The sequence below is a fragment of the Argentina silus genome (assembly GCF_951799395.1).
Source record: "Argentina silus genome assembly, chromosome: 7".
Classification (NCBI taxonomy): domain Eukaryota; kingdom Metazoa; phylum Chordata; class Actinopteri; order Argentiniformes; family Argentinidae; genus Argentina; species Argentina silus.
The window spans coordinates 14,548,148-14,572,667 of record NC_139661.1 but is presented as its reverse complement, the minus strand read 5'-3'; the positions used below and the strand labels follow the sequence as shown (position 1 = coordinate 14,572,667).

The 24,520-nt window shown below is 46.1% G+C and overlaps 3 protein-coding genes across 6 annotated transcripts in view; 2 read left to right on the top strand and 1 right to left on the bottom strand.

Moving 5' to 3' along the window:
* The window catches only part of stpg2 (sperm-tail PG-rich repeat containing 2), a gene marked incomplete at its 5' end in the record, with an annotated part of 39,475 nt that extends 26,992 nt beyond the window's left edge, over nt 1–12,483 (bottom strand). Inside the window, 8 exons of the mRNA XM_083673119.1 lie at nt 313–472; nt 4,010–4,117; nt 7,115–7,226; nt 8,318–8,433; nt 10,383–10,556; nt 11,556–11,717; nt 12,096–12,205; nt 12,378–12,483. Of these exons, the coding sequence (XP_083529245.1) occupies nt 313–472; nt 4,010–4,117; nt 7,115–7,226; nt 8,318–8,433; nt 10,383–10,556; nt 11,556–11,717; nt 12,096–12,205; nt 12,378–12,483 (1,048 nt within the window). The remainder of the gene's footprint in view (nt 1–312; nt 473–4,009; nt 4,118–7,114; nt 7,227–8,317; nt 8,434–10,382; nt 10,557–11,555; nt 11,718–12,095; nt 12,206–12,377) is intronic.
* An 872-nt stretch (nt 12,484–13,355) lies between these two features.
* On the top strand, nt 13,356–16,353 carry mex3c (mex-3 RNA binding family member C). The gene is made up of 3 exons (XM_083673138.1): nt 13,356–13,386; nt 13,496–14,085; nt 14,943–16,353. The coding sequence occupies exons 2-3, from the start codon at nt 13,521–13,523 to the stop codon at nt 16,340–16,342; spliced, it is 1,965 nt and encodes a 654-aa protein (XP_083529264.1). The 5' UTR covers nt 13,356–13,386; nt 13,496–13,520; the 3' UTR covers nt 16,343–16,353.
* A 3,222-nt stretch (nt 16,354–19,575) lies between these two features.
* On the top strand, nt 19,576–24,486 carry LOC310806827 (CD209 antigen-like protein A). 4 transcript variants are annotated; one of them, XM_083673093.1, is made up of 9 exons: nt 19,576–19,672; nt 20,614–20,738; nt 21,180–21,202; nt 21,915–21,977; nt 22,456–22,560; nt 22,866–23,093; nt 23,387–23,562; nt 23,720–23,898; nt 24,027–24,486. In XM_083673093.1, the coding sequence occupies exons 3-9, from the start codon at nt 21,193–21,195 to the stop codon at nt 24,172–24,174; spliced, it is 909 nt and encodes a 302-aa protein (XP_083529219.1). In that variant the 5' UTR covers nt 19,576–19,672; nt 20,614–20,738; nt 21,180–21,192; the 3' UTR covers nt 24,175–24,486. The 4 variants fall into 4 exon arrangements, with proteins under 4 accessions (XP_083529219.1, XP_083529220.1, XP_083529221.1 ...); XM_083673094.1 differs by having other exon boundaries at nt 19,592–19,672; nt 20,551–20,738; XM_083673095.1 differs by lacking the exons at nt 19,576–19,672; nt 20,614–20,738 and having other exon boundaries at nt 21,096–21,202; nt 23,720–23,801.
* Nucleotides 24,487–24,520: the final 34 nt, after the last annotated feature.

Below are 24,520 nucleotides of genomic sequence, written 5' to 3'. Positions count from 1 at the left end.
ACACACACACACATACAGCTGCAGTGTGCAGGAAAGCATGCTCTCACACACATACACACATACACACACACACACACACACACACACACACACACACACACACACTCCAAGACCCACAAAGGTCACATAAAACATCAACTACTCCCAAAAATCACAACACACACTCACACACACTCGCACGCGCACACACACACACACACACACACACACACACACAGACACACACACTCCAAGACTTACAAGCACATGCACACATAGGAAGACATGCTCACACACACACACACACACACACACACAGACAAACACACACACCTGGCGTGCCCCCTTTCCTGCCGTCAGGGACAAAGCGTACAGCTGTCAGGCCGAAGGGGCTTTTCTTCAGCCCGGTGGTCTTCTTCAGGACATCCAGAGCGCAGCGCGGGTCGTTGTACACGCCAACAGGGGGCGCCACCTCCTTCACCGGACTGAAGCGCTGCGGGAGGGGGGGGGGGGGGTTAGTGGGTAACTTTTTAATAAACAAGGTCCACTCATACACCCTATCCTTTCTTTATCACTCTCTATCTTTCTGTGATCTATCTATCTATCTCTCTATCTATCTCTCTATCTTTCTATCTCTCTATATCTCTATCTATCTATCTCTCTCTGTTGCTCCTCAAACTCAAGCATGTATTCTGTTCATGAATACACAAGGACTCCTCCCCTCTCCTAAGAGTTTCAGAGATGCTGACAAATAGACACATTTCCTCTCTCTCTCTCTCTCTTTGTCTCTGTCTCTCTCTCTCTCTCTCTCTGTCTCTTTGTCTCTCTCTCTCTCTCTCTCTCTTTGTCTCTCTCTCTCTCTCTCTCTCTTTGTCTCTGTCTCTCTCTCTCTCTCTCTCTCTCTCTCTCTGTCTCCCTTCCGCTCTCACACACACTCAGCAGAAGGCCAAGGTAAGAGGCGATCTCAGGGAAAAAGAAGGGCCTTCCAGCTCTCCAAGCCTAACACGGCCCGATCGATTCCTACGTTCCATTTACACAAGCCCACGGAACGAAAAAGAGGGGTATAAATTATGAGTGTGCATGTGTATTAGTAATGTGTTGTTGAATTATGAAGCTCTTACAGAAAGGGGGGGGGGGGGGGGGGTGCGGAGGAGGGGGTTTGGGGGGAGAGGTGGTGGTGTGTGCAGAGGAGGATGGCGAGGGGGGGGGGGGGGTTCAGACGAAGCTGAATATGGCAGATTGTATTAATAAAGTGCAGCATTAACTCATGTTGGGCTGCGGGGGATAGACACTACAGCTGTGCAGCATCAACAAAACATAACACTACTGTGGATGGTGTCTGATAGGCTATTAGATGGTGGGGAGAGGAGAGGAGAGGAGAGGAGAGGAGAGGAGAGGAGAGGAGAGGAGAGGAGGAGAGAGGGGAGTGGAGGAGAGGGGAAGAGGAGAAGAGAGGAGAGGGGAAGAGGGGAAAAGAGGAGAGGAGAAGAGAGCAGAAGAGGAGAGGAGAGAAAGGGAGGAGAGGAGGAGAGGAAAGGAGAGGAGAGGAGAGGAGAGATGAGGTGGAGAGGAGGAGAGAAGAGAAGAGAAGAGAAGAGAGGAGTCCAGCTGCTCCTCTCATCCCTCTCTTCCTTCCTGAAGGAGGAGAGTCAGATGGTGTGGCCGCGCTGGGGGACGACAATCTCAGAGTTCTGTGGTTCTGAGTGGAGCGTTGCCGACAACTTCACAGGGCCCGGCCGTGTGCTAGCTCAGCATGGGTCCAGAGGAAGCAGGTCAGAACCCAGCGAACGCCCCGGTCCAGACTCCCCCAGTCCCTCACTAGAGCCCTCGAGTGCGTGTGTGTGTGTGTGTGTGTGTGTGTGTGTGTGTGTGTGTGTGTTAGTGAGGAGGTAAGAGAGTGTTAATTAAGACATCTGTCAGGAGTTTCTCAGATTCTATCGACATGGCACAGAAGCAAAGTTTCACCTCTGAGATTTCATGTCTAAAAAAATCATCTTCAATCCATCTGAAAACCCTGAGCTCTTTCACACTAAACGAAGGATGTATTTAATTCATAGGCTTTGTGATCTTCTGAAATATGGAAGTAGATCTTTATCTTTCTCTGTATCAATATTCAGTAGCCATTCAGGAGAATTTGAAAAGACTTCAGGCTCTATTTTCATGTCAAAACGCCAGCATTTTAGCAATTTGTGCCGGCAAACAATGTTGGGTAACAATGGTGAAAATACCACAGCGTATAATAGCATGTATGTATTGTGCATATAATACCTATACGCTGTCTCACCTGCGCTCAGGTGGGTGGAGTAATAGAGGCGTGTTCATGACAATAAGCAGGTCAAGTGCCATCATGTGCACTGAAAGATATGGCCTTGAAAATAGCGCCTTTATTTCAGGGCTAGTTATCACCTTCAAGCCCTAAATCAAGCCATCGATGGTCTCCATCATAGAATGCCGAAAAGACTGTGGCAATTTGGCTAGTGCACCAAAAAGATGGCCGACATGGAATTGTGGGCGACAGAGGGCGACACCATAGCAACTAAGCATCATTTGACTGAACATTCTGATATTGAGTTGAATTGGGTTGGTTGTTAATAAAGCTGTAAGCTAAAAACGTCCAAATGGGACATCACAAGATGGCCGCCGGTACACCCTCCATGGAACGCTGATTTGGGCATGTCCATCACCGCCATGGTGTACACCCCCCCACCCCCCCCCCCCCTAGTGTGACAGAGACAGATCACTGTAGAGGGCTTGCAATAGTCTTCCTGTCCGAGGGGGACTATTTCCTGCCAGACCGCTGCACGCCACAGGAAACAAGATAAATGTCCGCCCTGCCAGCCATCCCTCTGTCTGACAGACACTTCCTGTCACAGCCTGTCAGCTGACGGGGTTGGCAGCCAATAAATCTCCTCCAAGCTGCCCTGTCTGTGTGTGTAGGTGTGTGTGTGTGTGTGTGTGTGTGTGTGTGTGTGTGTGTGTGTGTGTGTGTGTGTGTGTGTGTGTGTGTGCACAAGTGTGTGTGTGTGCGTATGCGTGTGTGTGTGTGTGTGTGTGTGTGTGACAGAACCTTCCGGCATCATGACACTGTGGCCAGAGAGATGTTAACTAGAGCAGAACAGGACCAGAGCCAAGCTCATCATGAACGATAGAAATATAGAATGTAGAATAGGCACAGCTCTCTGACACGTACAGCAGAGTCAGGAATAATGTCAGTTCTATTTAAAGGGGTAATCTGTAATTGGTACATCCATTTTTGGACTTGTAAATTAATGATGTATAGCCATTGATTCTTGAAGAACATAACTTATTAATGCCTTATGAGCTTAGTTCATCTATCTTACCCCATCAGAACTTAACATATAAGCTTGTTTTACTCCATTGTTTGTAAACAATGCAATTGTAAACAAACACTGTATAGCTTCAAAACAAGGTTAAAGCTATCATTTTGATCTCATGGATGGTCAGTCCTTGCACACATAGCTCTGTCTATGAAATTGAGAGTGGTCACATTTCTCCAGCCCCATCCTTCAGCTATTTACCAAAAAAGTGGTGGGGAGCCTGCTTTGTTGTTTGAATTACAGATTGCAGCTTTAAAACGCTCACTCACTTATCCACTAGGCACTAGACAGAATGTTTCTACGTGTCTTATCTCTCTCCTTGTCTTCTACCACCACACTCCTGGAAAAGGCAGTTAGCTGATAATCATAAATCATAAATAATCATTGATTGCATTTATATATCTAGCGCTTTTCTAGACACCCCGAAGGCGCTTACTTTGTAAGTGGGAGACAACTCACCTCATCACTACCAATGTGGAGCACCCGGAAGGCATGATGTAAAACAGGGGTCAGTCTTTTAGAGTTTAATGAAGGTTAAACGGGGGTCTCTTCTAGAGTTTAATGAAGGTTCAAAGGGGGTCTCTTCTAGAGTTTAATAAAGGTTAATCGGGGGTCTCTTTTAGAGTTGAATGAAGGTTAAACGGAGGTCGATGGAGGTGTTTACCTGTGTCTGCGTCGATGGAGGTGTTTACCTGTGTCTGTGAGAGGAAGGGGGGGCTGAGGATGGACAGACTGCCATACGGGGCGCAGGGCTTCTCAAACTGACTCTTGATGTGATACTGGCCTGGACCTGGGACCCCCTACAGAGAGGGGGGGGGCGGGGGAGAGAGAAAGAGAGAGAGCGAGCGAGAGAGAGAGAGAGAGAGAGAGAGAAGGAGAGAGAAAGGGAGAGAAGGAGAGAGAGAGAGAGACAGAGAGAGGAGAGAGAGAGAGAGAGAGAGAGAAGGAGAGAGAGAGACAGGGAGAGAGAGAGAGGAGGGGGGGCAATGATGAGTTATTGGTTTATCTCTCAGAAAGGGAGGATGATAGTGAAAGAAAAGGTACATGAGGACTCTTAAATTGCCGGAGATGGAGACAGAAATAGGAGAGGAGAGAGGGATGGGGGAGGGAGAGAGAGAAGAGGAGGAGGAGGAGGAGGAGGAGGAGGAGGAGGAAGAGGGTTGTTAGACTATAGTTTCTACCACACTAATCCTGCTCCCTGGGAGGAACACTGCTGCTACATGATGTATACACCAATAGAGTCTACAAGACTGGGGCTGTAAACACACACACACACACACACACACACACTTGGAAACATACACTCAGATAAAAAGCTGCACAGTAGGTAGTCTCACACAGACACACAAAAAACACACACACACACACACACACACACACACACATACACACACACACACACACAAAGAAATACGTGGTGGAGAAATACATTAAAAGCTGTCGGGGAGAACTGAGCTCAGTGTGTGGTCATCTGTTTATAGACAGCAACCACAAAGTCTGCAGAGGCCGCTTCAAGGTTGCCTCTACCACCACCCAGCACTGCCACATACTGTAGGAGCATCCATCCTCACACACACGCACACACGCACACACACACCTGCACGCACGCACGCATGCACACACACACACACACACACACACACACACACACACACACACACACACACCTTCAACATGCAGGCAGACAAGCGCACACACACACACACACACACACACACACACACACACACACACACACTCAGCAGTCTAGTTCTAGTTCTAGTCACAGAGGTGGTTGGGGTCAGTATGAATTTCAATTCAACACAATTTCATGGATTGAAAATGGATCCCTCACTTTTCATGAATAGAATGTCAATTCATTTCTTGAACTGAGTGAATTAGAATTGGAATGGACCCGAATACTGGGCAGTCTAGTACAGAGCTGAGTCCTTTAGGCAGGTTTTGGGTCCTATCTAGTATAGAGCTGAGGAGGTCTACATTTTGGGTCCTGTCTAGTATAAAGCAGTCCCCTGTTTATCTGAGAGGTATTGGGTCCTGTCTAGTACAGAGTTTAGGAGGGTCTACTCAGGGTTCTCCCCAGGATTTTGAACAGTGTGGCGCTGGATTGCATTATCAAAATCCGACCCGTGTTTATTCATGTCAAAATGCACAAAAAATACAGCTAAAACTCTGAATTCACTGAAGAACATCATAATGCTTTCACTTTCGCTTTTGTTTTTAACAACAATGACGTTGGTGATCAAACATAGTTCCTCTATCATGATTAAATATATTGTTTAATTTGCCTTGAAATGTTTACATAGTGGCGCTGCCAAGTTCACAGCGTGGCGCAGCGCCAGTCTTACGTGCTTTGGGGAGAACCCTGCTATGTCCTCTAGATCTAGGACAGGTATTGGGTCCTGTCTAGTATAGAATTGAGGAGGTCTACAGGTATGTCCTCTAGAAGAGGTTTTGGGCGTCCTTGTGATGTTGGGTCCAGTCTAGTAGAGTTCAGGAAGGTGTAGGTCTGAAGTCTGAGGGTGAAGGTCCACTAGGATAGGACGATTCATTGGTGGGTGGTGTGTGTGTGTGTGTGTGTGTGTGTGTGTGTGTGTGTGTGTGTGTGTGTGTGTGTGTGTGTGTGTGTGTCAGTAATGACCCATCTGCTTGGGGCGGGGGTGGGGGGAGGCAGCGGCTCTCTAATGAAGACGGATGGGACCCTCACTACCACTGGGGGGTCCACAGTAGGGGACACGCACACCTTCAGCAGGCAGATACACACACACACACACACACACACACACACACACATGTCTAGGCATATACCTCAGAACCCCAGTAAAAAAGAAAAATCGAGTGAATGGTGTGTTAAATATTGGATGTACGACCTTATGGTTATCTAGGTGTGCTTTGTGACAGTAACATACTGTACTATATCTCCCCTAGCATGCTCACAACTCATATGGTTTCTATGCGGATGTAACAATGTATGAAGTCGTAGTAAACAGTTCAAAATAGAATCATTCCAGTAGCCTTCCCCCTGCCTCTCAGAGTAAAGGCTTTTCCAATCCTCACTTTGAGTCACGCCTTCCTCAACCTAACCTTTTAGAGCACCATACACTGCATGAGTAAGTCAAGCATCAAATAACATCTATGCATCCAGTTCAAATGCAGGTGAGTGACTCCGCTAAGCTCTACTAGTTCCACTCTGTAGTCTCCATGTAAACGCTGGGCTCATCTGTGAAGCTGCACTGCCCTCTAGGGGCTGGGAAAGGTATATCGGGGAGGAATCATACAATGTAAGAATATCAGTGTCTTCCCTGTCTTCCTCCCTCCCCCTCTTCATCCCTCGCTCCCTCCCTCCCTCCCTACCCCAGGTCTCTAGCCTGAGGCCTGCCCATATTACATACGAAGCCTCTCCTCAGTTGGCTTGCTAAGCCCTCCCTCCCTCTCTCTCTCTCTCTCTCTCCCTCCGTCTATCTCACCCTCACTCCCTCTCTCCCTCCATCCCTCCCTCCATCCCTCCCTCCCTCCCTCCCTCCCTCCCTCATCAGCTCAGACTATGAGCCTGTAAGCTACTGTGTCAGCAGTTCACCTCTCATCTCCACTCTTTCTCTCTCCTTTCATACACTCAATTCAGCGCACTCTAACCTACATAAGAGCTGTTACCTTCTCTCTCTCTCTCTCTAATAATGGTGGTTCAGACTGCAGTGACGTTTTATAGAGTTATAATGCCACGTTAGACAGAGGCGCCAGGTGTAAGGACGTGTTATAACAACCTGTTATAAGGCTTTGTAAGGTTATAACTGGTGTAATACCTTCTTCTCCTCCGTCAGCGCCACTATCTCGTGGTAGCGGGGGATGACAAGCTCCGCCCTGCTCTTCACCTCCTTCTTCATGTTGACGTTCTCGTAGTGGGTCGTGGTAACCCTGAGAGACGGGGGGAGAGGGGGAGGGAGAGATAGAGAGGGAGGGGGAGGAGGGAGGGGGGAGGGAAAGAGAGAGAGAAGGGAGAAGAGAGAGAGAGCAAGAGGGAGAGAGAGGGGGGAGAGGGAGTGAGAGAGAGAAAGAGAGGCAGAGAGAGAGAGAGAAAAGAGAGATGGAGTGAGAGAGAGAGAGAGAGAGAGAGAGAGAGAGAGGGAGTGAGAGAGAGCAAACAGAAGTCTATTTGTCAGCATCTCTGAAGCTCTTAGGAGTGGGGAGGAGCCTCTCTCCTGTCAATCATCTCCCAAATCACCCTGTTAATCATAAACCTGTGTGTATGTGTGTGTGTGTGTGTGTGTGTGTGTGTGTGTGTGTGTGTGTGTGTGTGTGTGTGTGTGTGTGTGTGTGTGTGTGTGTGTGTGTGTGTGTGTGTGTGTGTGTGTGTGTTTGTGTGTGTGAGCCGGAGGCAGATAATTTACACGTCCTGTCAGAGCTCAATTGAGCAGAGTGGGGGCGTGATGGCTGGGGGGTGTAAGTGACCCCCCCCCCCTCCCCTCCCCTTCTCCTCCCCCCTCCCATACACACCATTGTGCTCTTGATGCTTTTCAAATAACTATGTTGGGAGCTTGCCCACCATATCTAACAGTGCTTAGTCAGAGCCATCCTCCCTGCCCATCAATACTGTCAGGAGCTGCCTGTAAACAATGTTGAAAACACACTCATCATACTCTAATGGATGGATGACTGGCATAGTGGGCCATCATTTCAACAGACAGTTTGGATTAAGGGGGAAAATGATGCGGTTTTGAGGTGATTTGAGTTTTTTGTGGGACAGTGGGACAGTTCTGGGGAATAATAAGCAGGGCTGGTGTCAGCTCTGTCCAATTAAGATCAGTTCCGAAAGTTCATTGAAATCATTATATTCCCTGGCCAAAAACTATTTCAAAGAAATCATGTACTGAATGTAGTTTACCCAGGCAGGATGTGTGTGTGTGTGTGTGTGTGTGTGTGTGTGTGTGTGTGTGTGTGTGTGTGTGTGTGTGTGTGTGTGTGTCTGTGTCTGTGTCTGTGTCTGTGTGTGTGTGTGTGTGTCTCACTCTTCAGGTTCATATTGTCCTGGTCCTGGGCCCTCCACCACCTTCACCTCTCCTCTCTTCCCCGTCAACTTCCCAAAATGGACGCCTTTGTACTTCTCACAGAACGTGGTCTCCGCCTGAGAGAGAGAGAGAGAGAGAGAGAGAGAGAGAGAGAGAGGGCTTAGTGATTTAGGGTTATCAAGAGTGCATCAATTCTATGAAGGGGAGAGAGTGAGAGAGAGGCAGATAGAGAGAGTGGGAGAGAGTGAGAGAGACAGAGAGAGACAGAGACAAAGACAAAGAGACAGACAAAGACAGAGATAGAGAGAGAGACATACAAAGACAGAGAGAGAGAGAGAGAGAGACATACAGAGACAGAGATAGAGAGAGAGAGACATACAGAGACAGAGATAGAGACATTTTGGCATTTCCCTGATGATGAAGATGATGATGATGCTGATGATGAAGAACATTAAGGAAATTTTCCCCAAATGTCAGAAGATGTCAGACCAGTTGAGATTCTGCCTCGTCTGATCTTCCTTTACAGCCTGCTTAACTTCCTCTTTGGCATTTGAGATAGGGCAGAGGGAGTGGCCTCTCAGTTAATGACAGTAAAGAACTTTCCGGAAATGAGCAGCTCTTTTCATAAGTGATCATGTGATCACAATGACATGACCAAGGTCATGTAACATAATCTGGCCAATGTGGCCCTTTAATACATGTTGGTGAAATATTATTTCTGGAGTCACATTACATATTATTATTTTTTGGTGGAATAAAGGATTTGGGAGAAACAGACTTTCCTGAATTATTTGATGACTCTTTTTTTGTCCCAAACTTGTGTTTGATACCATTCCTCATTCCGTTCCATTCCATGCATTACAATGAGGCCGTCCTCTGATTTCTACCCCCACCAGCCTCCCCTGATGTGCATATCTATTTATGATTGCTCAACATAGCTCTCACACTACAGCCTCACAAGCACAGTCCAGTAACATCTTAGTTACCATCTGTATTCATCCAGCCAGAAAAACACTTCTTTTTTGACCAAAAGAAACAAACTCTTAACACACTACCAAAACAAAGCAACTTGAGTCATAAATAAATAACTTGCCCTTTGCTTTGAAAATGAATTAGTGTGCTGCATTTAATATTCAGCTGAGGCGAAATAAAATAAGCAAAAAAAAAACTGTTTATTCATCGTCCTCCGATAGATCAGCGGTGGCCAAATCCTACTTATCAGCAGAGTTCCCCTGCTCTGAAATAATGTCCTCAGACAGCTACTTAGCTCTGACATGACCAACGCTGTGGTAAAACTCATGTCAGTCAGGAGATTTAAAACCTTTAAAGACAAGGAGAGAGAGAGAGAGGGAGGGAGAGAGGAGGAGGGAAAGAATTGATGCACTCTTGATAACCCTAAATCACTAAGCCCTCTCTCTCTCCCTCCCTCTCTCTCTCTCTCTCTCTCTCTGCACCGGGCTGTGAGTGTTGACATAACCTAGCTCAAGGTTGCTGTTGACTCCTTCGGTCATTAGCAGATGAAATATGGTTTAATTGAACGCCAGACCAGCAGGCGTTGCATTATTTTAAGTGAATATTGTAATATAACTTGAGGAATAATTACTAATGGCCCTCTTTGTTGACACCGGAATGGATGAACGCGGTGCTGCTGTGACTTTTTAGAGTGGAGCTGCTCTCTGTCATTAGCTATGGAAATGGATTCAGTGCAAATGAAGAGGCCCACCGGTGCATTAGATGGGCTGCGGCTAATGGGCCTGCTCTCACACAGAGTAAGTGCTGCTCCACAGACACACACAGAGAGACGTTATACAAGCACACACACGCGCACGTGCACACACTCGCACATGCACCCACACACACTTGCATGTGCAAGCATGCACACACACACACACAAACACACTCTCACACGCACACATGCACACAGACATACAAATACTCACACAAATGTGTGTGTGCATGTATGTGTGTGTGTGTGTGTGTGTGTGTGTGTGTGTGTGTGTGTGTGTGTGTGTGTGTGTGTGTGTGTGTGTGTGTGTGTGTGTGTGTGTATACACTCCTCTCTCACCACCAGTGGGTTGTAGAAAGCGGGTCCTAGTGTGTTGTCCTTGGCCGGTGGGCTCTGTCTGCGGAGACATCCCAGGCCATTGTCCTCGTAGCCGAAGGCCTGGCCCGGGGAGGGGATGGAGGGAATGTCTGGCTGGGGCAGGAACTTCAGACGGTTAGGGACACCCTGGAGCCACTGGCGAGATGAAGAGACACGACACAGGAACAAACAAACAAACAATGTTTTATTAGCCATGCGATGAATTCAAATCAATTGTTGGAATGTGGGATGTTTGCATCCCCCCCCCCCCAACAACACACACATGCACTGCACGTGGAGTGTGGAATCGAACCCAGGTGGGAATCAAACCTAGGTCCCCCCTGCATGGGTGAGTCATCATCCTGCGTGATCTGATTGTAGCCGACCACATCCACCTGACTGTGTGTGCACTTGGTTAAACAGTCATTCGTGTTAAACAGTTGAAGTCACTCACCCAAACCACACGCTAGCACGCTCTCCTCCTTCAAACAATCCCTCAACACCCATCTTTTTAAACTTGCTTTTAATCTATTTAACTATTGTTATTGTTGTTTTGACTGACTGTGCTTTTGTTTTACCTTTTATGTATCTATCTATCTATTCTTGTTCTCTCCATGGAATGTAGTGTCTTTGAGTACTGAGAAAAGCGCCATACAAAATAAATGTATTATTATTGTTATTATTTAACCATGTTACTGTGCAGTGATTCAGGCTGTGAGGACGGTCGGCCCCCTCTCATCATTCCTCTTCCTGAGCCTCGACTGTGTGCTGTCAGGGGATGTCTACGCTACGTACATATGATGGGCGGGGTTCAAACCCAGGTCTCCTACTTGAAAGACACAATCGTCTACCATTAGGCCAAGAGGACTTCCTCAAGGTCCGAGGGGTGTGTTACCAAGGGGTGTGTTTAGTAGCATTTGGGTGTGTGTGTGTGTGTGTGTGTGTGTGTGTGTGTGTGTGTGTGTGTGTGTGTGTGTGTGTGTGTGTCTCACTCTTCAGGTTCATACTGTTCTGGTCCCGGGCCCTCCACCACCCTAACCTCCCCTCTCCTCCCGTCATATTCCCAAAATGAACGTCTTTGTACTTCTCACACTTGAGTGTTCAGGTTTCAGGGCTACCTATCCAATTTCCAAACCACCTCCGCTACATACGTACCACTTTAGGGCCCGCCCTCCTTGGAGTATCACTCTCCCCGGCTCTCAGTGTGTTCCCCGACACTGGCAGGACATTGTAGGTCCCCGGGCCCGGTACCTCCGATACCGCCTCGTCAAAGCGCTTCGACCGGTTCTGAAGACTCTGACCTCCCAGGATATGACCCTAGAAGAGGTGGATCAAGAGAGTATAGCCTGTTTTAGCTATGATTATTAGATTAGATTCAGATTGGATTAGATTATTTCGCTAAATCTATTCTATTGCATTCTATTCTATTTTATCATGTTTTGTAATATTATGTTATTGTGTTCTGTTCTGTTCTGGTTCCATTTTATTCTAATCTACTCTACTCGACTATATTAAATTATATTAAATTATATTCAAATATATTCTATCTTACTCTCGTATATTGGATTAGATTCTATTCATGATGTATTAGTGTGTATTCTATGAGAACTGGCTGATAAAGATCCGTTGTAAACTGATTCATCAGTTGGAGAGACGGGTAGATTTCACACGAGGATGGATACGTCCATGGGTTACCTTGGCTTGGGAGCTGTTGTACTGGGCGGGTCCAGGCATAGCAATTTCATTGCTGGACCGATGGAACATGGACTCTCGGTTGGAGAGGGAGAGGAACGGAGCATAGCAATCTGCAAAACACATGTTGGCCCACATAATTAGCATTATTGACAATAAATAAATTGAGAAAGGGTTTGCTTTTATATGTCATAGGCCTACTGATGTTTGAACAGCAAAACAATCGGTAAATTCGGGGGCTAAACATCAGGGCGAAATGATGTCAAAACATGTCAACAATCCTACCTGACTTATTTGTTTTGAATTTATTGATCTCGTATGATCCTGGCCCAACTTTGGACGAGGTGCTACCCACAGTGAGGTAGGTAACCCGGGGAGCGCGTCCATACATGTTCACCAGAACAAACTGATAACTCAATGAACGTTGGGGTTTTATATCCACATTTTATCGTCTCGTCAACATCGTTTTTGAGGCTTGAGAAATTCCTCGAATGGCCTACTCTTATGGGCACGCTGTGCTGTACAAACGCGCAATGTTATTGTGCGTCGTTGCTTGGACACTGGCTACACTGGAGTCACATTACATTACATTAGAATTAGAATGGTCACTGACTAGGAAATAGAATGACATTCTTATTCTAGGATTCTATTTACACAAAAAGGGGAAACGTTCTGTCGTTGCATTAGTAATACATTGCAACGCTACCTCAACAAAAAGTTAACTTCTAAGCACATTTCTGAAGTTGTCGGTCCCTTATAGACTGAACAACTTTATAAAGAATACAATGGTGCCACCTAGTGGATTCATATTATTCATGCAGCTTGAATATGACATGGATGGGATGGGACACTTATTTGGCCACTTATAAGGCCAATAACGTTATTCTATTCTATTCTATGTTCTATTATATTCTATGATATTTATGATAACTATGATTCCCTCAGTTGTATGGGGAGCAAGGATCTCATTTCATATATAAATTATTTAAAGATTCAATTGACAAACAACAGTAATGTTTTAAACAACTGTAACAACAGACAGAAAAGAGTGCACAACGCCAATATTTCAATATTTCAATTAACACAATTAAAAAACTCAATCGGCATTTAGTTGACAAGTTGACATTTAGGCCAACAGCACATCAAACCGACTGCGCAGTGCCTGCGCTCTAGGGACGGCCGTGAACCCGAGGATGACCCCGCTCGAAATCTCGCGAGATTTGATCAAGCCAACGCTGGTGCCTGGTGGTGGAGAGACAAAAGAAGGAGGGAGACTGCATGAAGACAAGAAACGGTACATTAGCTAGCTCCTTTAGCCTCCGCAACAAACACTCACAATAGACCACACAGTATTTAACTTTGAGAAATTACAACGTCTAAGTATCAGTTTTGTTTGAAAGCAGACGGCTCGCTGGAAGTGTTTTCACAATGCCCAGCAGCACATCTTTGTTGGAGACGGAGGAGACGGAGGTCCCGCCACTCGTGCATGCATTCGCCGGTGTCGGCATAGGCCTCGACGAGCACGGCACGCACAGCCAGACCGAACCACTGGAGACCCTCCTGCACCCACGCCCGGTCTCGCATCACAATCTCCTCGGTGCAGTGCTGGACCTGCAGCCTCTGCCTCGCCATCAGCCGCGACCGACGGAAGAAGAGGATGAGGAGAGACCCGGTGAAGACGCGCTCCTGGAGCAGAATGACTCCCACCACAACATGCTTCTCGGGCAGGCCCAAGTCTCCGGGCTAGGCTCCTCTGTTATGATGACACCGGGAATGGATACGCCCGAAACGGTGTTGTTGTACGATGATGAGCTGGAGGACGGCACGCTACAGCATGCTACCGGGATGGTGATATTGCCGTCCGGTGTCTACGGGGAACCGGGCTATGAAGTCGAGTCGACGGCGATGCTCCTGCGGAGAAAGAGCGTGAACACCACGGAGTGCGTCGGGGTGCCCAGCTCCGAGCATGTTGCCGAGATTGTCGGCAGACAGGGTGGGTTGCTATTCAACTTCGCTCGGTCGCTTATAAACATTGCAATTTATTTAGCCGGGTATCTGTGAAATCTGTCACAGCTAGAATTATTTGACAATTTTCTGATCAAGACAAGTGTTCGTAGCGATTGAAAGCAAGCACAAGTTGGCTAAGTAGAGGAGGCAGACAGTTGAGCTAAGCTAACTAGGTCACCGAGTCAGATTGACATTTCAAAGTTGCCAAAATTGTTTGCTGGCTGATCACAACTTAATTTGACGCATACAATTTCCGATGGTTGGATAATTAACTATTCATACATCAAAGATGGTTTGCTAGCAAATCGTTTTTGACATCTAACTCAGCTTTCGACGGCTGACATGCTAGCAAACTCAACTCTGAGCTTTGCTTTGCCTCGTCATCAGCAGCAACAACAACATGTATAAATGCCCTCATTTATTGTTTGCCAGCCATTTATCTAGCTAGTAATTATCTGTTTTCTTATTGATGTTGGCTATGAGACCTTTGAGTATCATTTTGAGCGCTGTCATGGGACATGGTGTGCTGTCATTGTTGGCAAAAGTGTGTTCATGTTTGCATCTTGGAGTGTGGGGGATGGTGTTGTCAAAAAGTTTAGGAAACCGGAAAATGGACTTTCACCACCGCAGCAGCAGGACGTAGCACTAGTATCACCAACAGACATTTTCAACTGATTTTCCGCGAATCTAGATTTCAGTTTTAGAAGATGTCAAGATTACAGAATCTATATGTTTTGAAACTATATTGACAAACGTTTTTGGTACTCAAAATTGCCTGATAGGATATCTCTGAAAATTAAACCAATGTTTCTCCTATTTCCTCTCTTTCTCTCTCTCTCTCAGGCTGTAAGATCAAGGCATTGCGAGCAAAGACCAACACGTACATAAAGACCCCAGTGCGGGGCGAGCAGCCAGTGTTCGTGGTGACGGGGCGGAAGGAGGACGTGGCCATGGCCAAGAGGGAGATCCTGTCCGCCGCCGAACACTTCTCCCTCATCAGAGCCTCCAGGAACAAGGCCGGACCTCTGGCTGCGGCAGGGCCGGGCCTGGGCCTCCCCGGGGCCCCCACCCTCCCAGGTCAGACCACCATCCAGGTCCGGGTCCCCTACCGCGTGGTGGGCCTGGTGGTCGGGCCCAAGGGGGCCACCATCAAGCGGATCCAGCAGCAGACGCACACCTACATCGTAACCCCGAGCCGGGACAAGGAGCCGGTGTTCGAGGTGACAGGTATGCCCGAGAACGTGGACCGGGCGCGGGAGGAGATCGAGGCTCACATCGCCCTGCGCACAGGGAACTGCGTGGAGGTCCCCGGCGCGGACGAGAACGACTTCCACTACAACGGCACAGACGTTAGCTTCGAGGCTGCAGCCGCAGGCAGTGGGGCGTGGCTTCAGGCCAACGGGGCGGCCCCGCCTGCCGGTAAGGCCACCCAGCGGGGCGCCTCCACCAGTGGTGGCGGTGGAAACGGTAACGCCAACACCAACGTTCGTATGACCGCCACCTATCGCAACGACAGCTCCAGCTCCCTGGGGAGCGGCTCCACTGACTCCTACTACGGCGGGGGGCAGGGCAACCGCATGGCCGACTTCAGCCCCACCAGCCCCTTCAACAACACTAACAACAACAACAACAACAACAGCGGAGGGGGTGGAGGGGGAGCCAGCTTCTGGTTCGGGGACACCCTGCTTCCTCTGGGGTCCGAGGACCTGGCAGCAGCGCTGGCCTCTACGGGGTTCGACCCCCTCACCACCCCCCAGGGGGTGTGGAGCACCTTCGAGCAGCAGGGGGGCGTCCAGCAGCTCTACGACAGCCGCCCGGGACCAGTCCGTGACCCCCACCACCACCACAGCCAGCCCGGCACACCCCGCCTCTCGCCTACCTTCCCTGAGGCCCTGGAGCACCCCCTGGCCCAGCGCGTCCAGAGGGTCCCTCCCCTCGGCGGCTCCAGCTCTGCCACCGGCTCTGGTTCTTCCGAGTCCCACCAGAAGTTCCCCGTCTACGGGCCCGCCTTTTCGTCCTCCAGTGAGAGCACAGCCTCATCCTCCGGGTCGCCGCCGGACTCGTACCGCGGGCGCCATGAGTGCATCCGCTGCCTGGAGGGCGAGATCATCGCCGCCCTGGTGCCGTGCGGCCACAACCTCTTCTGCGTGGAATGCGCCAACCGGATCTGCCAGGGCGCCGAGCCGATGTGCCCGGTGTGCCAGGCGCCTGTCACGCAGGCAATACGGCTGCGTAATATGTGAGCGTGCCTAGCCAGGGGATGTGTGTGTGTGTGTGTGTGTGTGTGTGTGTGTGTCGAGGAGGGGGGGGGGGGTTACAGGCCCACGTAGGAGCCTGTCTGATGTTAGACCCCTGGGGTGAAGTGACGGGGTGTGGGTGTCAGGGACCCTCCAAAGTAGCATCAGGATTCCCGTTATGATTTATTTTGATATGTTGATAATCTGCCTACCTTTTTTTAATTTTATTTTTATTTCTTTTTAAAAATATGTATCAATTATTCTTGACGACTGTTAAATTAGGTGTTTAACTGGCTTCGAATCAAGGTTTGAGTTGGTCATGACGGTTTTGTTTTTGTTATGTTCCCTTTTAGCCCTCATTTTTGTTTTCGCTGCTATTTTGGTTTTCATAAGATGAGCTTGTTCGCCCTCACCTGTCACTAGCAGTGCTTACGGTTGGACAGGAAGTACCCCCTCCTGATGTACCAGGACGTGCGCCTACTTCACCACTGCCATGCTTTTCCATCGGAATTTAAACAACATTTATCTGTTTACAGTAACTTGTGCCTAATTCCATTTGAGTAAATCAACAGAAAAACGTACAACTGGTTTCGTGCGCACACAGTGTTGCCATAGAACTCTGAGAGCAGAAAGCCTGTGGCCTTTTTTTAGAAAGCATGTATTTTATTGAACACTAATATATAAAATATTAGTCCCACCAACCAACACAGACCTTTATTATGCGTATTAAAGAGGTCAGCGGAGGACAAAGGACAGTAAGTCTTAGTTGTATTGAGGTGGTGACCTGATCGACCAATAGGGTGGTCAACTCACGTCCTCGTATAGGTGGTTGGGCCTATCACATTCCAGCCGTGCATAATTTTTCTTTTCATTTCGCTCCACTTGCGAGGAGTCAGAAACGTGCATGGGGCAATACTAGACGCCCGTAATGAACTTCATCATTGCTAGATCTGCCCGGACGCATCCCCTGATTGGCTAGCAAGCTCTCCCTCCTCTCTCAGTGGTACAAACTAAGTTGTTGTTTCAACTGCCTTTCTGTCTTGTTTGATGGGTTTTTAACGTGTGCCCAAGCACAGACAGACTAGCCTCCGTGGCCCTGTTCAGTAACTACACCTCGCTCCTACTCCTGAGACACTACCCCTAGCCCCTACAAGTGTCTAGGGAGTAGGGGATAGGGTTTGCTTCTAATCTGGACAGACTCCATCTTAATGCTGACTGATGAGACCTGTTAGTATTCCTCCCCCTCTCTCACCCGCTCCCTCCTCTCACCCCTTCTCATCCTCTCTAACCCCTGTCCCATCCCTCCCCTCCCCGCTGTCCCGTCCACCGTAACGACCCGCAGCTCTAAAAGGTTGAATTCTATTTTCTTCTGGGGAATACATTGCTCCTCAACCTCTCAAGATGAATCTTGACATTTTTGTGTATGCATTATTATTATATGTATAATATTATTATTATTATTATTATTATTACTGTTAATAATTGGTAAATATACAGAAACTTTATTTTTTATTTCACTTGAAGTTACATTTCATATATACAAATATAAAATATATTATATATTAAAATGTTTACAAATAAGATTTTTATTTTTTATTTTTTTTCTCTCTCTAGTATATAATATGAGATCTGAAATCTGGATGGCGAGTTGCATAGTGCAGGTCGTCAGTGCTATTTGCTTGTAGTCGTAGTTGACCAGTGTTGAGGTAAGATTAGATGTAGTCCAGAGGGAATGTGCTCACGACAAGCATGTGATCATAATGTACTTGCGTTGTACACTGCAACAGTATCAGGCCAAGGATCTAGTGAGCCGCATCTATGTCTGTATGCCACCAAATTAAAAATGGTATAAATGTATCTTAATGATATATACACACACACTGTACCAACAGTTAAGTATTTGCTAATTTTACTACACTTTTGTTATGTATATGTAGAGAAGTCTTATGGCATATTATAAATTCAACAAATTGAGTCAAGTTTAAAGCAAACTATATTTTATGATAAATGGCCTTTTAAGTTATGTGGCCAAAGCACTGATATTATATATTTGCTGTAAAGAGAATTAAGAGTTTTATTTTTCTGATATTAAAGTTACTTAATAAAGACGGTTTCATTTAAAGCCTATATTCTCTCTCCTGTTCTTCGTGTGTTGAAAGTGTGCTTGTGTGACGGATGTCAAATTGCTGCAAACACTCCTCGCATTTCGGGTTGCTCCACACAAGTCTCAACCTCTGAATTGCCAACACACGTGACTGCCGTCTCCTAAATACCCGTTGGAAACCAGCTACGCCACCGAAAAGCCATGGAGCGGAATTTGAACTTGTGAGGAGTGAGTTTACTAATGTTTCAACTCGGTTACACTCACCCCTCTAAACTCCCAACACCAGAGCAACTTAAGCCGCTGAGGTGAGCGCAGCTGTGTATCCGGGTCCCGGCACCACTGTGACCGACGTCAAGTCTGAATTCCCGAAACAGGTAACCGATGTCTCCTAAACACCCAAAGGAAGGTACGCCACCAAAAAGCTAACAATTTGATGCCGCGGCGGGGGGGGGGGGGGGATTGAATTTATGAGAAGTGATTTTATCACCATTTCAACTCGGTCACTCTTACTGACTGTTTCTGAATTATTTTAGTCGTAGCTGAGGATTCACAGTGCAGGGACCTTATTGGTTTTTATCGTTTAATTTGATGTTCCATGGAGTGTAAATTATGCAAAGAGGGAAATGGAGTGTGAAACTAAATACTTGAGATGAGTGTGAGAGTGTGTGTTGTTGAGAACTGTAAGTATTTGTTAGAGGTGCCAGGATGCAGTATAGCAGGTATTTCCACAACGCTGGCCTCTATGACAACAGTTAGGTTGTCTGCAAAGTATTCTATGAGCAGGGCCGGCTAAAGACATAGGCCTAGGGCGCCACCTTCTGGTGGGTGCTGGTCGTCATCAAAGAAAAGAAAAAATCGCCGGTAGGCGCCCTTCCTCATTTTCTGCCTTGAGGTAACAAATGAAGAAAGAAAGAAAAAAATACACTTTGCACCCCTGTTCCTTACAATTTTTCGTCTGCTCTGGCCTGCACTTGTACTGTGCGCGGTGCGCACTGAAAGTGGGGGAGGATGAGTTACCGTTTGATGCGCCTCATCACAGACAAGTCAAGACAAGTCCAGGACGCAAGAAGTGCCAGAGATTGCTAGACTGACTGACTGATGGACAGATGTCAAGAGGCAGACATCTATTTTCACATTTGATTTAATAATGAAAAGTTCTAAGCCTTCAGGACCTTCAGGTGCGCAAGGTAGAAAACGGAGAAAAGAGGAAGAAAAGAAAGTCCAATATAGAGGTATGTCGTCTTATGTTAACATTAAAAGGCCGTTTTGTGTGTAGACGTTTCATTTGTAGTAGCTAACTAGCAATAAAGCTAATGCTAGAAATTATGCTACGATAGCTGTTAGACTCAGATACAGAGTGAAGGATATGAATCTGAATGGCAAGCCAGTAGGTAGCTATCTGGATAACTGCTCCTTCCTAGAACGCACGGCATTGTGCTGACTTTTCGCAGACCAATATTAGTGATAATTGCTATATCCATAAAAACATAGATTTCAGTTGTTTCTCCTACTCTGCAGCTACATGTTTCCCTTTTTGCACATTTTGCTTCTATAAGGCCCATAGTTTTACAATGTTTTCTCTTTTCCTCCTTGTTCATCGCAAAAGTTATGTCGTGCAGCTTTAATAGTACTTTTGTTTACATATTTGTTAATAATAGTGTAAATTGTAGTAAAACTGTCTAAACCCTTGTTAGCAACATCCCAAGGGCCTGGGTTTAGTAGTTGGTAATATTTAACAATTTATTCATTATTTGATACGTGATTGGTTTGTTTGAGAAGTCATTTTAATTTATAAAAAGTAAATATTTTTGTCTTGAAACCATTGTGGTGTCTGATGTATGTTGTCCATATTTTTACTGTGGAATGAGTTGGTAGTGATGAGGCAGTACTGGTGGGGTAATGTGATGGCGGGGGGCACCAAATCCTAATCTTGCCTAGGGCACCAAAATGGCTAGAGCCGGCCCTGGCTATGAGTGCTTATCAGGGCGGAGGTAGAAATCGGAGGACAGGCTCACTATAATGCATGGAATGAGGAATTGTGTTTGATACTATTTCCCATTCCATTCCATGGATTACAACGAGCCTGTCCTTCCATTTCTACCTCCACCAGCTTCCCCTGGTGCTTATGTGCTCACGTTCCCTTTCGCTAGTGTTGGCATGAGTCTATATTTAGATTTGGAGCCGAGCTGGGACTGGGCACGGTAATGGCTGTGGGAGGTGGTGGTGCTGCGCTCACCGGTGCAGTTCCCTAGCACGGCCACCAGAGGGCTTACAACTGGAGCTGAGCCACTAGCTGAGGTACGTACAGTACTCGCACCTGAACAAGTCCAGTGAGTCAGCGTGAGCAGCAGAACCAGTTTGAGAGAAAGTTAGAATTAACTATTTCCTAGTCTGTAACCGCATGGACCATCACACGCATCACATATTAACATACACACAAACTTCCCCTCTGGCCTCAGACGAGAGTCAGTCAGTCTTGTTCTATTCAGCGTCGTCTAGTCATTAACGCAACCACACCCGAAGCAGAGGTAGCTTACTAATACAGGTCCAGTCAACGGTTGATGGTGTTACTGTAGGCTACTGCATGTCAGAGTGATTGTTGATATCCTATGACATATTGTGTTATTAGTATTTCAGGCTTAATTCTCTAAGGCCTGTCTGGACTGATAAATAGTAAGTCAAGTGTCGATGAAAAGTGTGTTGGACAGAAGAAGAGAGTAATCATTTAATGGCTTTCAGGAATCCTGTTTTTATGCAAAATGGTGAGTCTCATTATTTTTCTCTCAAACCACCTTGTTCTTTTGTTCATCTTCAGTCATTTGGTTAACACTCACTAGTAAACAATGTATTATGTAGACTTCTGTCTTTTGTTTTAGTGCTTAAAGTGCTTAAAACAACATTTTAAAATTATTTTCATAGTATATTATATTATATTCAACAATAAATGAATAGCTAAATAAATAGATAGATATATGTCACTATACAATAAGTATACTTTAATTAACATATATAAATTCAGAACTTAACATATATAACCCATAGAGTACTACATTAACAAAGCATAAAGCATTCTAATATATGTTTATCACACTATTAATAAAGACACAACAATTTATTAATTATTTACTTCAATATTTAACTGGTTCGGGGCGCTTGGTGGCGTAGCACACTAATGCGCATGCCACGTAATCGCAAGGTTCCTGGTTTGATTCCGACCCTCGACCTATCTTGCATGTCATCCCTCCTCTCTCTCTCCCATCCTTCCTGTCAATCTCTACTGTCTCTATCCCAATAAAAAAGCAGAAATGCCCTTAAAAAAAAACATTGTTTTAAAAAAAAAAAATGTAACCGGTTCTGTCTTGTAGAACAAATAGGGAGAATTGTTCCTAGAGCAGTTTTATCTTTTAACAAAATCTCTGTAATAGATATAGTAATTATGCTAATGACACCATTTGACATCACTTTGTCTTTCAGAGCAAAAAGAGGAAGTATATGAGAATGTAGAAGTGAGGCCCAAGGACAGTCCAGCCACACTGGGTACGCTTCCGGTTTATGTTACACTGCAAGAGTGTTTAATACAATTATTAAATGATTATATGTTATATATCATTAATGTATAATTATAATTATTATTTTTCCCATCATGTGATCTGTGCCCCCAGGAATTAAAATCCATGATTCAAAATTCATGATTCAATGATTTAGTTCAGTCAAGGCATCAGGGGAGGCTGGTGGAGGTAGAAAGAGGATGGGCTCATTGTAATGCATGGGATGGAATGAATGGCTCTGATCCTGTGTACCTTTCAAGAGAGGCTGGTGGAGGCAGAAATCTGAGGTTTCTTACACGTGTTTGTTACCATTCCTCATTCCATTCCATGCATTACAATGAGCCTGTCCTCTACCTCCACCAGCCTCCACTGAAAGGCATGTACTGTATATTCTCTCAAAAGCATGTACTCTAGGTTTATGCTAAGTGTTGCTATGCTAATCTGACTGTATTCTTTGCTGCTCCTAGGGGATGAGAAGCCTGCTCCGCCCTCTCACCCATTCACACTGGTGGCTGTGTGTTTGGGGATACTTGTTGCCTTGTTGCTGGCATCCATTACAGCCCATGTCTACTGTGAGTATGTGGATGAGGGGAGGTCATTAGGGTAGGAGGTGGGTGAAGCCATGATGGCCTTACAGACTTGTCATTTAAAGGGTTAGGGTTAGGGCACGTCTGTGTGGGTGAACATTTCCTAGACTAAGATCAAGGTGTTTGACCTCTAGCCAATCAGAAACATGAATTGGTCAATGAAGTGCAATGTTGAGATATGAACTATGTTAGCTGTGGACCTCAAAGCCTGGATCTTGACACCCGTTACCAGAGTATCAGTGAACTGCAGGTTGACAGTATTGAGTGACCATGTCCCTGTCTTTCCTCAGTCAGCACCGTCATCTCTCAGCACAACACAAAGTTGGAGAGAGACCTGAAGCAACTGCTGGCCATTCAGGACCTCGTGAACTTCACTGGCAATGTTTTGCAAGGCAATTACAGTGATGTAACTGTTGAAATCCTGAAGTTGAAGGTGGAAATTGTGAACTTGGTGAGACAGAATGAAGACATGATGGAAGAGATAGATCAGCTCAAATGGACTCGTGGGGTCACGTCGGGTAAGGTGTTCATCTTACCCAGAGACATGAATGTACTATGTAATATGTATTTCAAATAAATGGCGTTGATCCTATGTACCTTTCAGGGGAGGCTGATGGAGGTAGAAATCGGAGGACGGGCTTATTGTAATGCATGGAATGAATGAGGAATGGTCCTCCGATTTCTACCTGCACCAGCCTCCCCTGAACTCCCTTTGTAGCCCATACTACCTCCTGCATTTGTAAATAACAACATATTTGTGCTGAATGTCCAGAGTGAAATGTGATCTTCCATGTTTCTTTGCATGTATCAGCTTGCAGAGAGAGAGAGTGTACACTGTGTCCAGTTGGCTGGTCGCTGTTCCAGTCCAGCTGTTATCTGTTTATGAACACGTCAAGTCTTAAAGAGTGGAAAACCTGGGAAGAAAGCAGGACGGACTGCAGAGGGAGGAATGCTGATTTGGTTGTCATCGGAAGTCAAGAGGAACAGGTGAGGCAACTGAGCTGAAGGCAACTGAGCCTTTGAGGGGCAAACGATTGAGACATGTTACATTACTTTAGAACAGTCTGGTCTGTTTAGACACTACCTCCCAAACATGTTTTATTTTTCAACCATGTATAATTTGTAATTAATGTATTCTTTTTAGGAATTTATTGATGAAAAAATGGTATTCAACGATCGATATCGTGGGTACTGGATCGGCTTGAAAGAGTCCTTGATTCATTCAGGTGAGAAGGAGTTCCTGATGAAATCAAAAGAATCACTGTCCAAGATTAAATACCGTGTACAATGGCTGTGGGTTGATGGAAGCAGTCTGAATACAGGGTGAGGAGGGCATTGCAGTATTCAGTGCAAACACTACAGTACACATTGGAAAATGCATCAATAAATCAGCGAATCATTCTTTGACTCTTTAATTGATTTTGATACCTTGCCATGTTTACTTTTTCCAGGTATTGGTTGGAGACTTCTTTAGGTAGCATTCATTTTGGTTGCGCTTTCATCACCAAATCAACAACGTTGGCCAACTGGTTAGAAACTCGGTGTACCGAGGGAAAACTATGGATCTGTGAGGCTAAAGCTATGATCACACCTTATTAAAGTTGTTGCTGTAGGGGGTTATCCTAGTTCAGTACAAATAAGTGACAGTGATTGAATGTAAAGGTTTGAACACCAGCTTGATTTGACATATGATAGCCTGTGACTCTGGTAGTCATATGGTAGCCTGTGACTCTGTTACATGTTGTTTCTCTCGTTATTTTAGCACTTTGTAGGGAAGCTTCTCGACAAGCCCCCTGCACTACGCCTTTATTTCTTTTTTCTCTTTGTTAATATGCGTGTGCAAATCAAAACATACAAATAAAACTGTAGTATCACTATAGGCTTGAACCTGCTCCTCAGTTTAATAAGGAATGTCCCAAGGAAATTAATAAAAACTCCCATGTAT

Coding starts and splice junctions, on each gene's coding strand:
- mex3c (XM_083673138.1), top strand. CDS start 13,521: ATGCCCAGCAGCACATCTTTGTTGGAGACGGAGGAGACGGAGGTCCCG. Junction 14,086..14,942: donor CGAGATTGTCGGCAGACAGG/GTGGGTTGCTAT, acceptor TCTCTCTCTCAG/GCTGTAAGATCAAGGCATTG.
- LOC310806827 (XM_083673092.1), top strand. CDS start 21,169: ATGGCTTTCAGGAATCCTGTTTTTATGCAAAATG. Junction 23,094..23,386: donor GACTCGTGGGGTCACGTCGG/GTAAGGTGTTCA, acceptor TGCATGTATCAG/CTTGCAGAGAGAGAGAGTGT. Junction 23,563..23,719: donor TCGGAAGTCAAGAGGAACAG/GTGAGGCAACTG, acceptor TATTCTTTTTAG/GAATTTATTGATGAAAAAAT.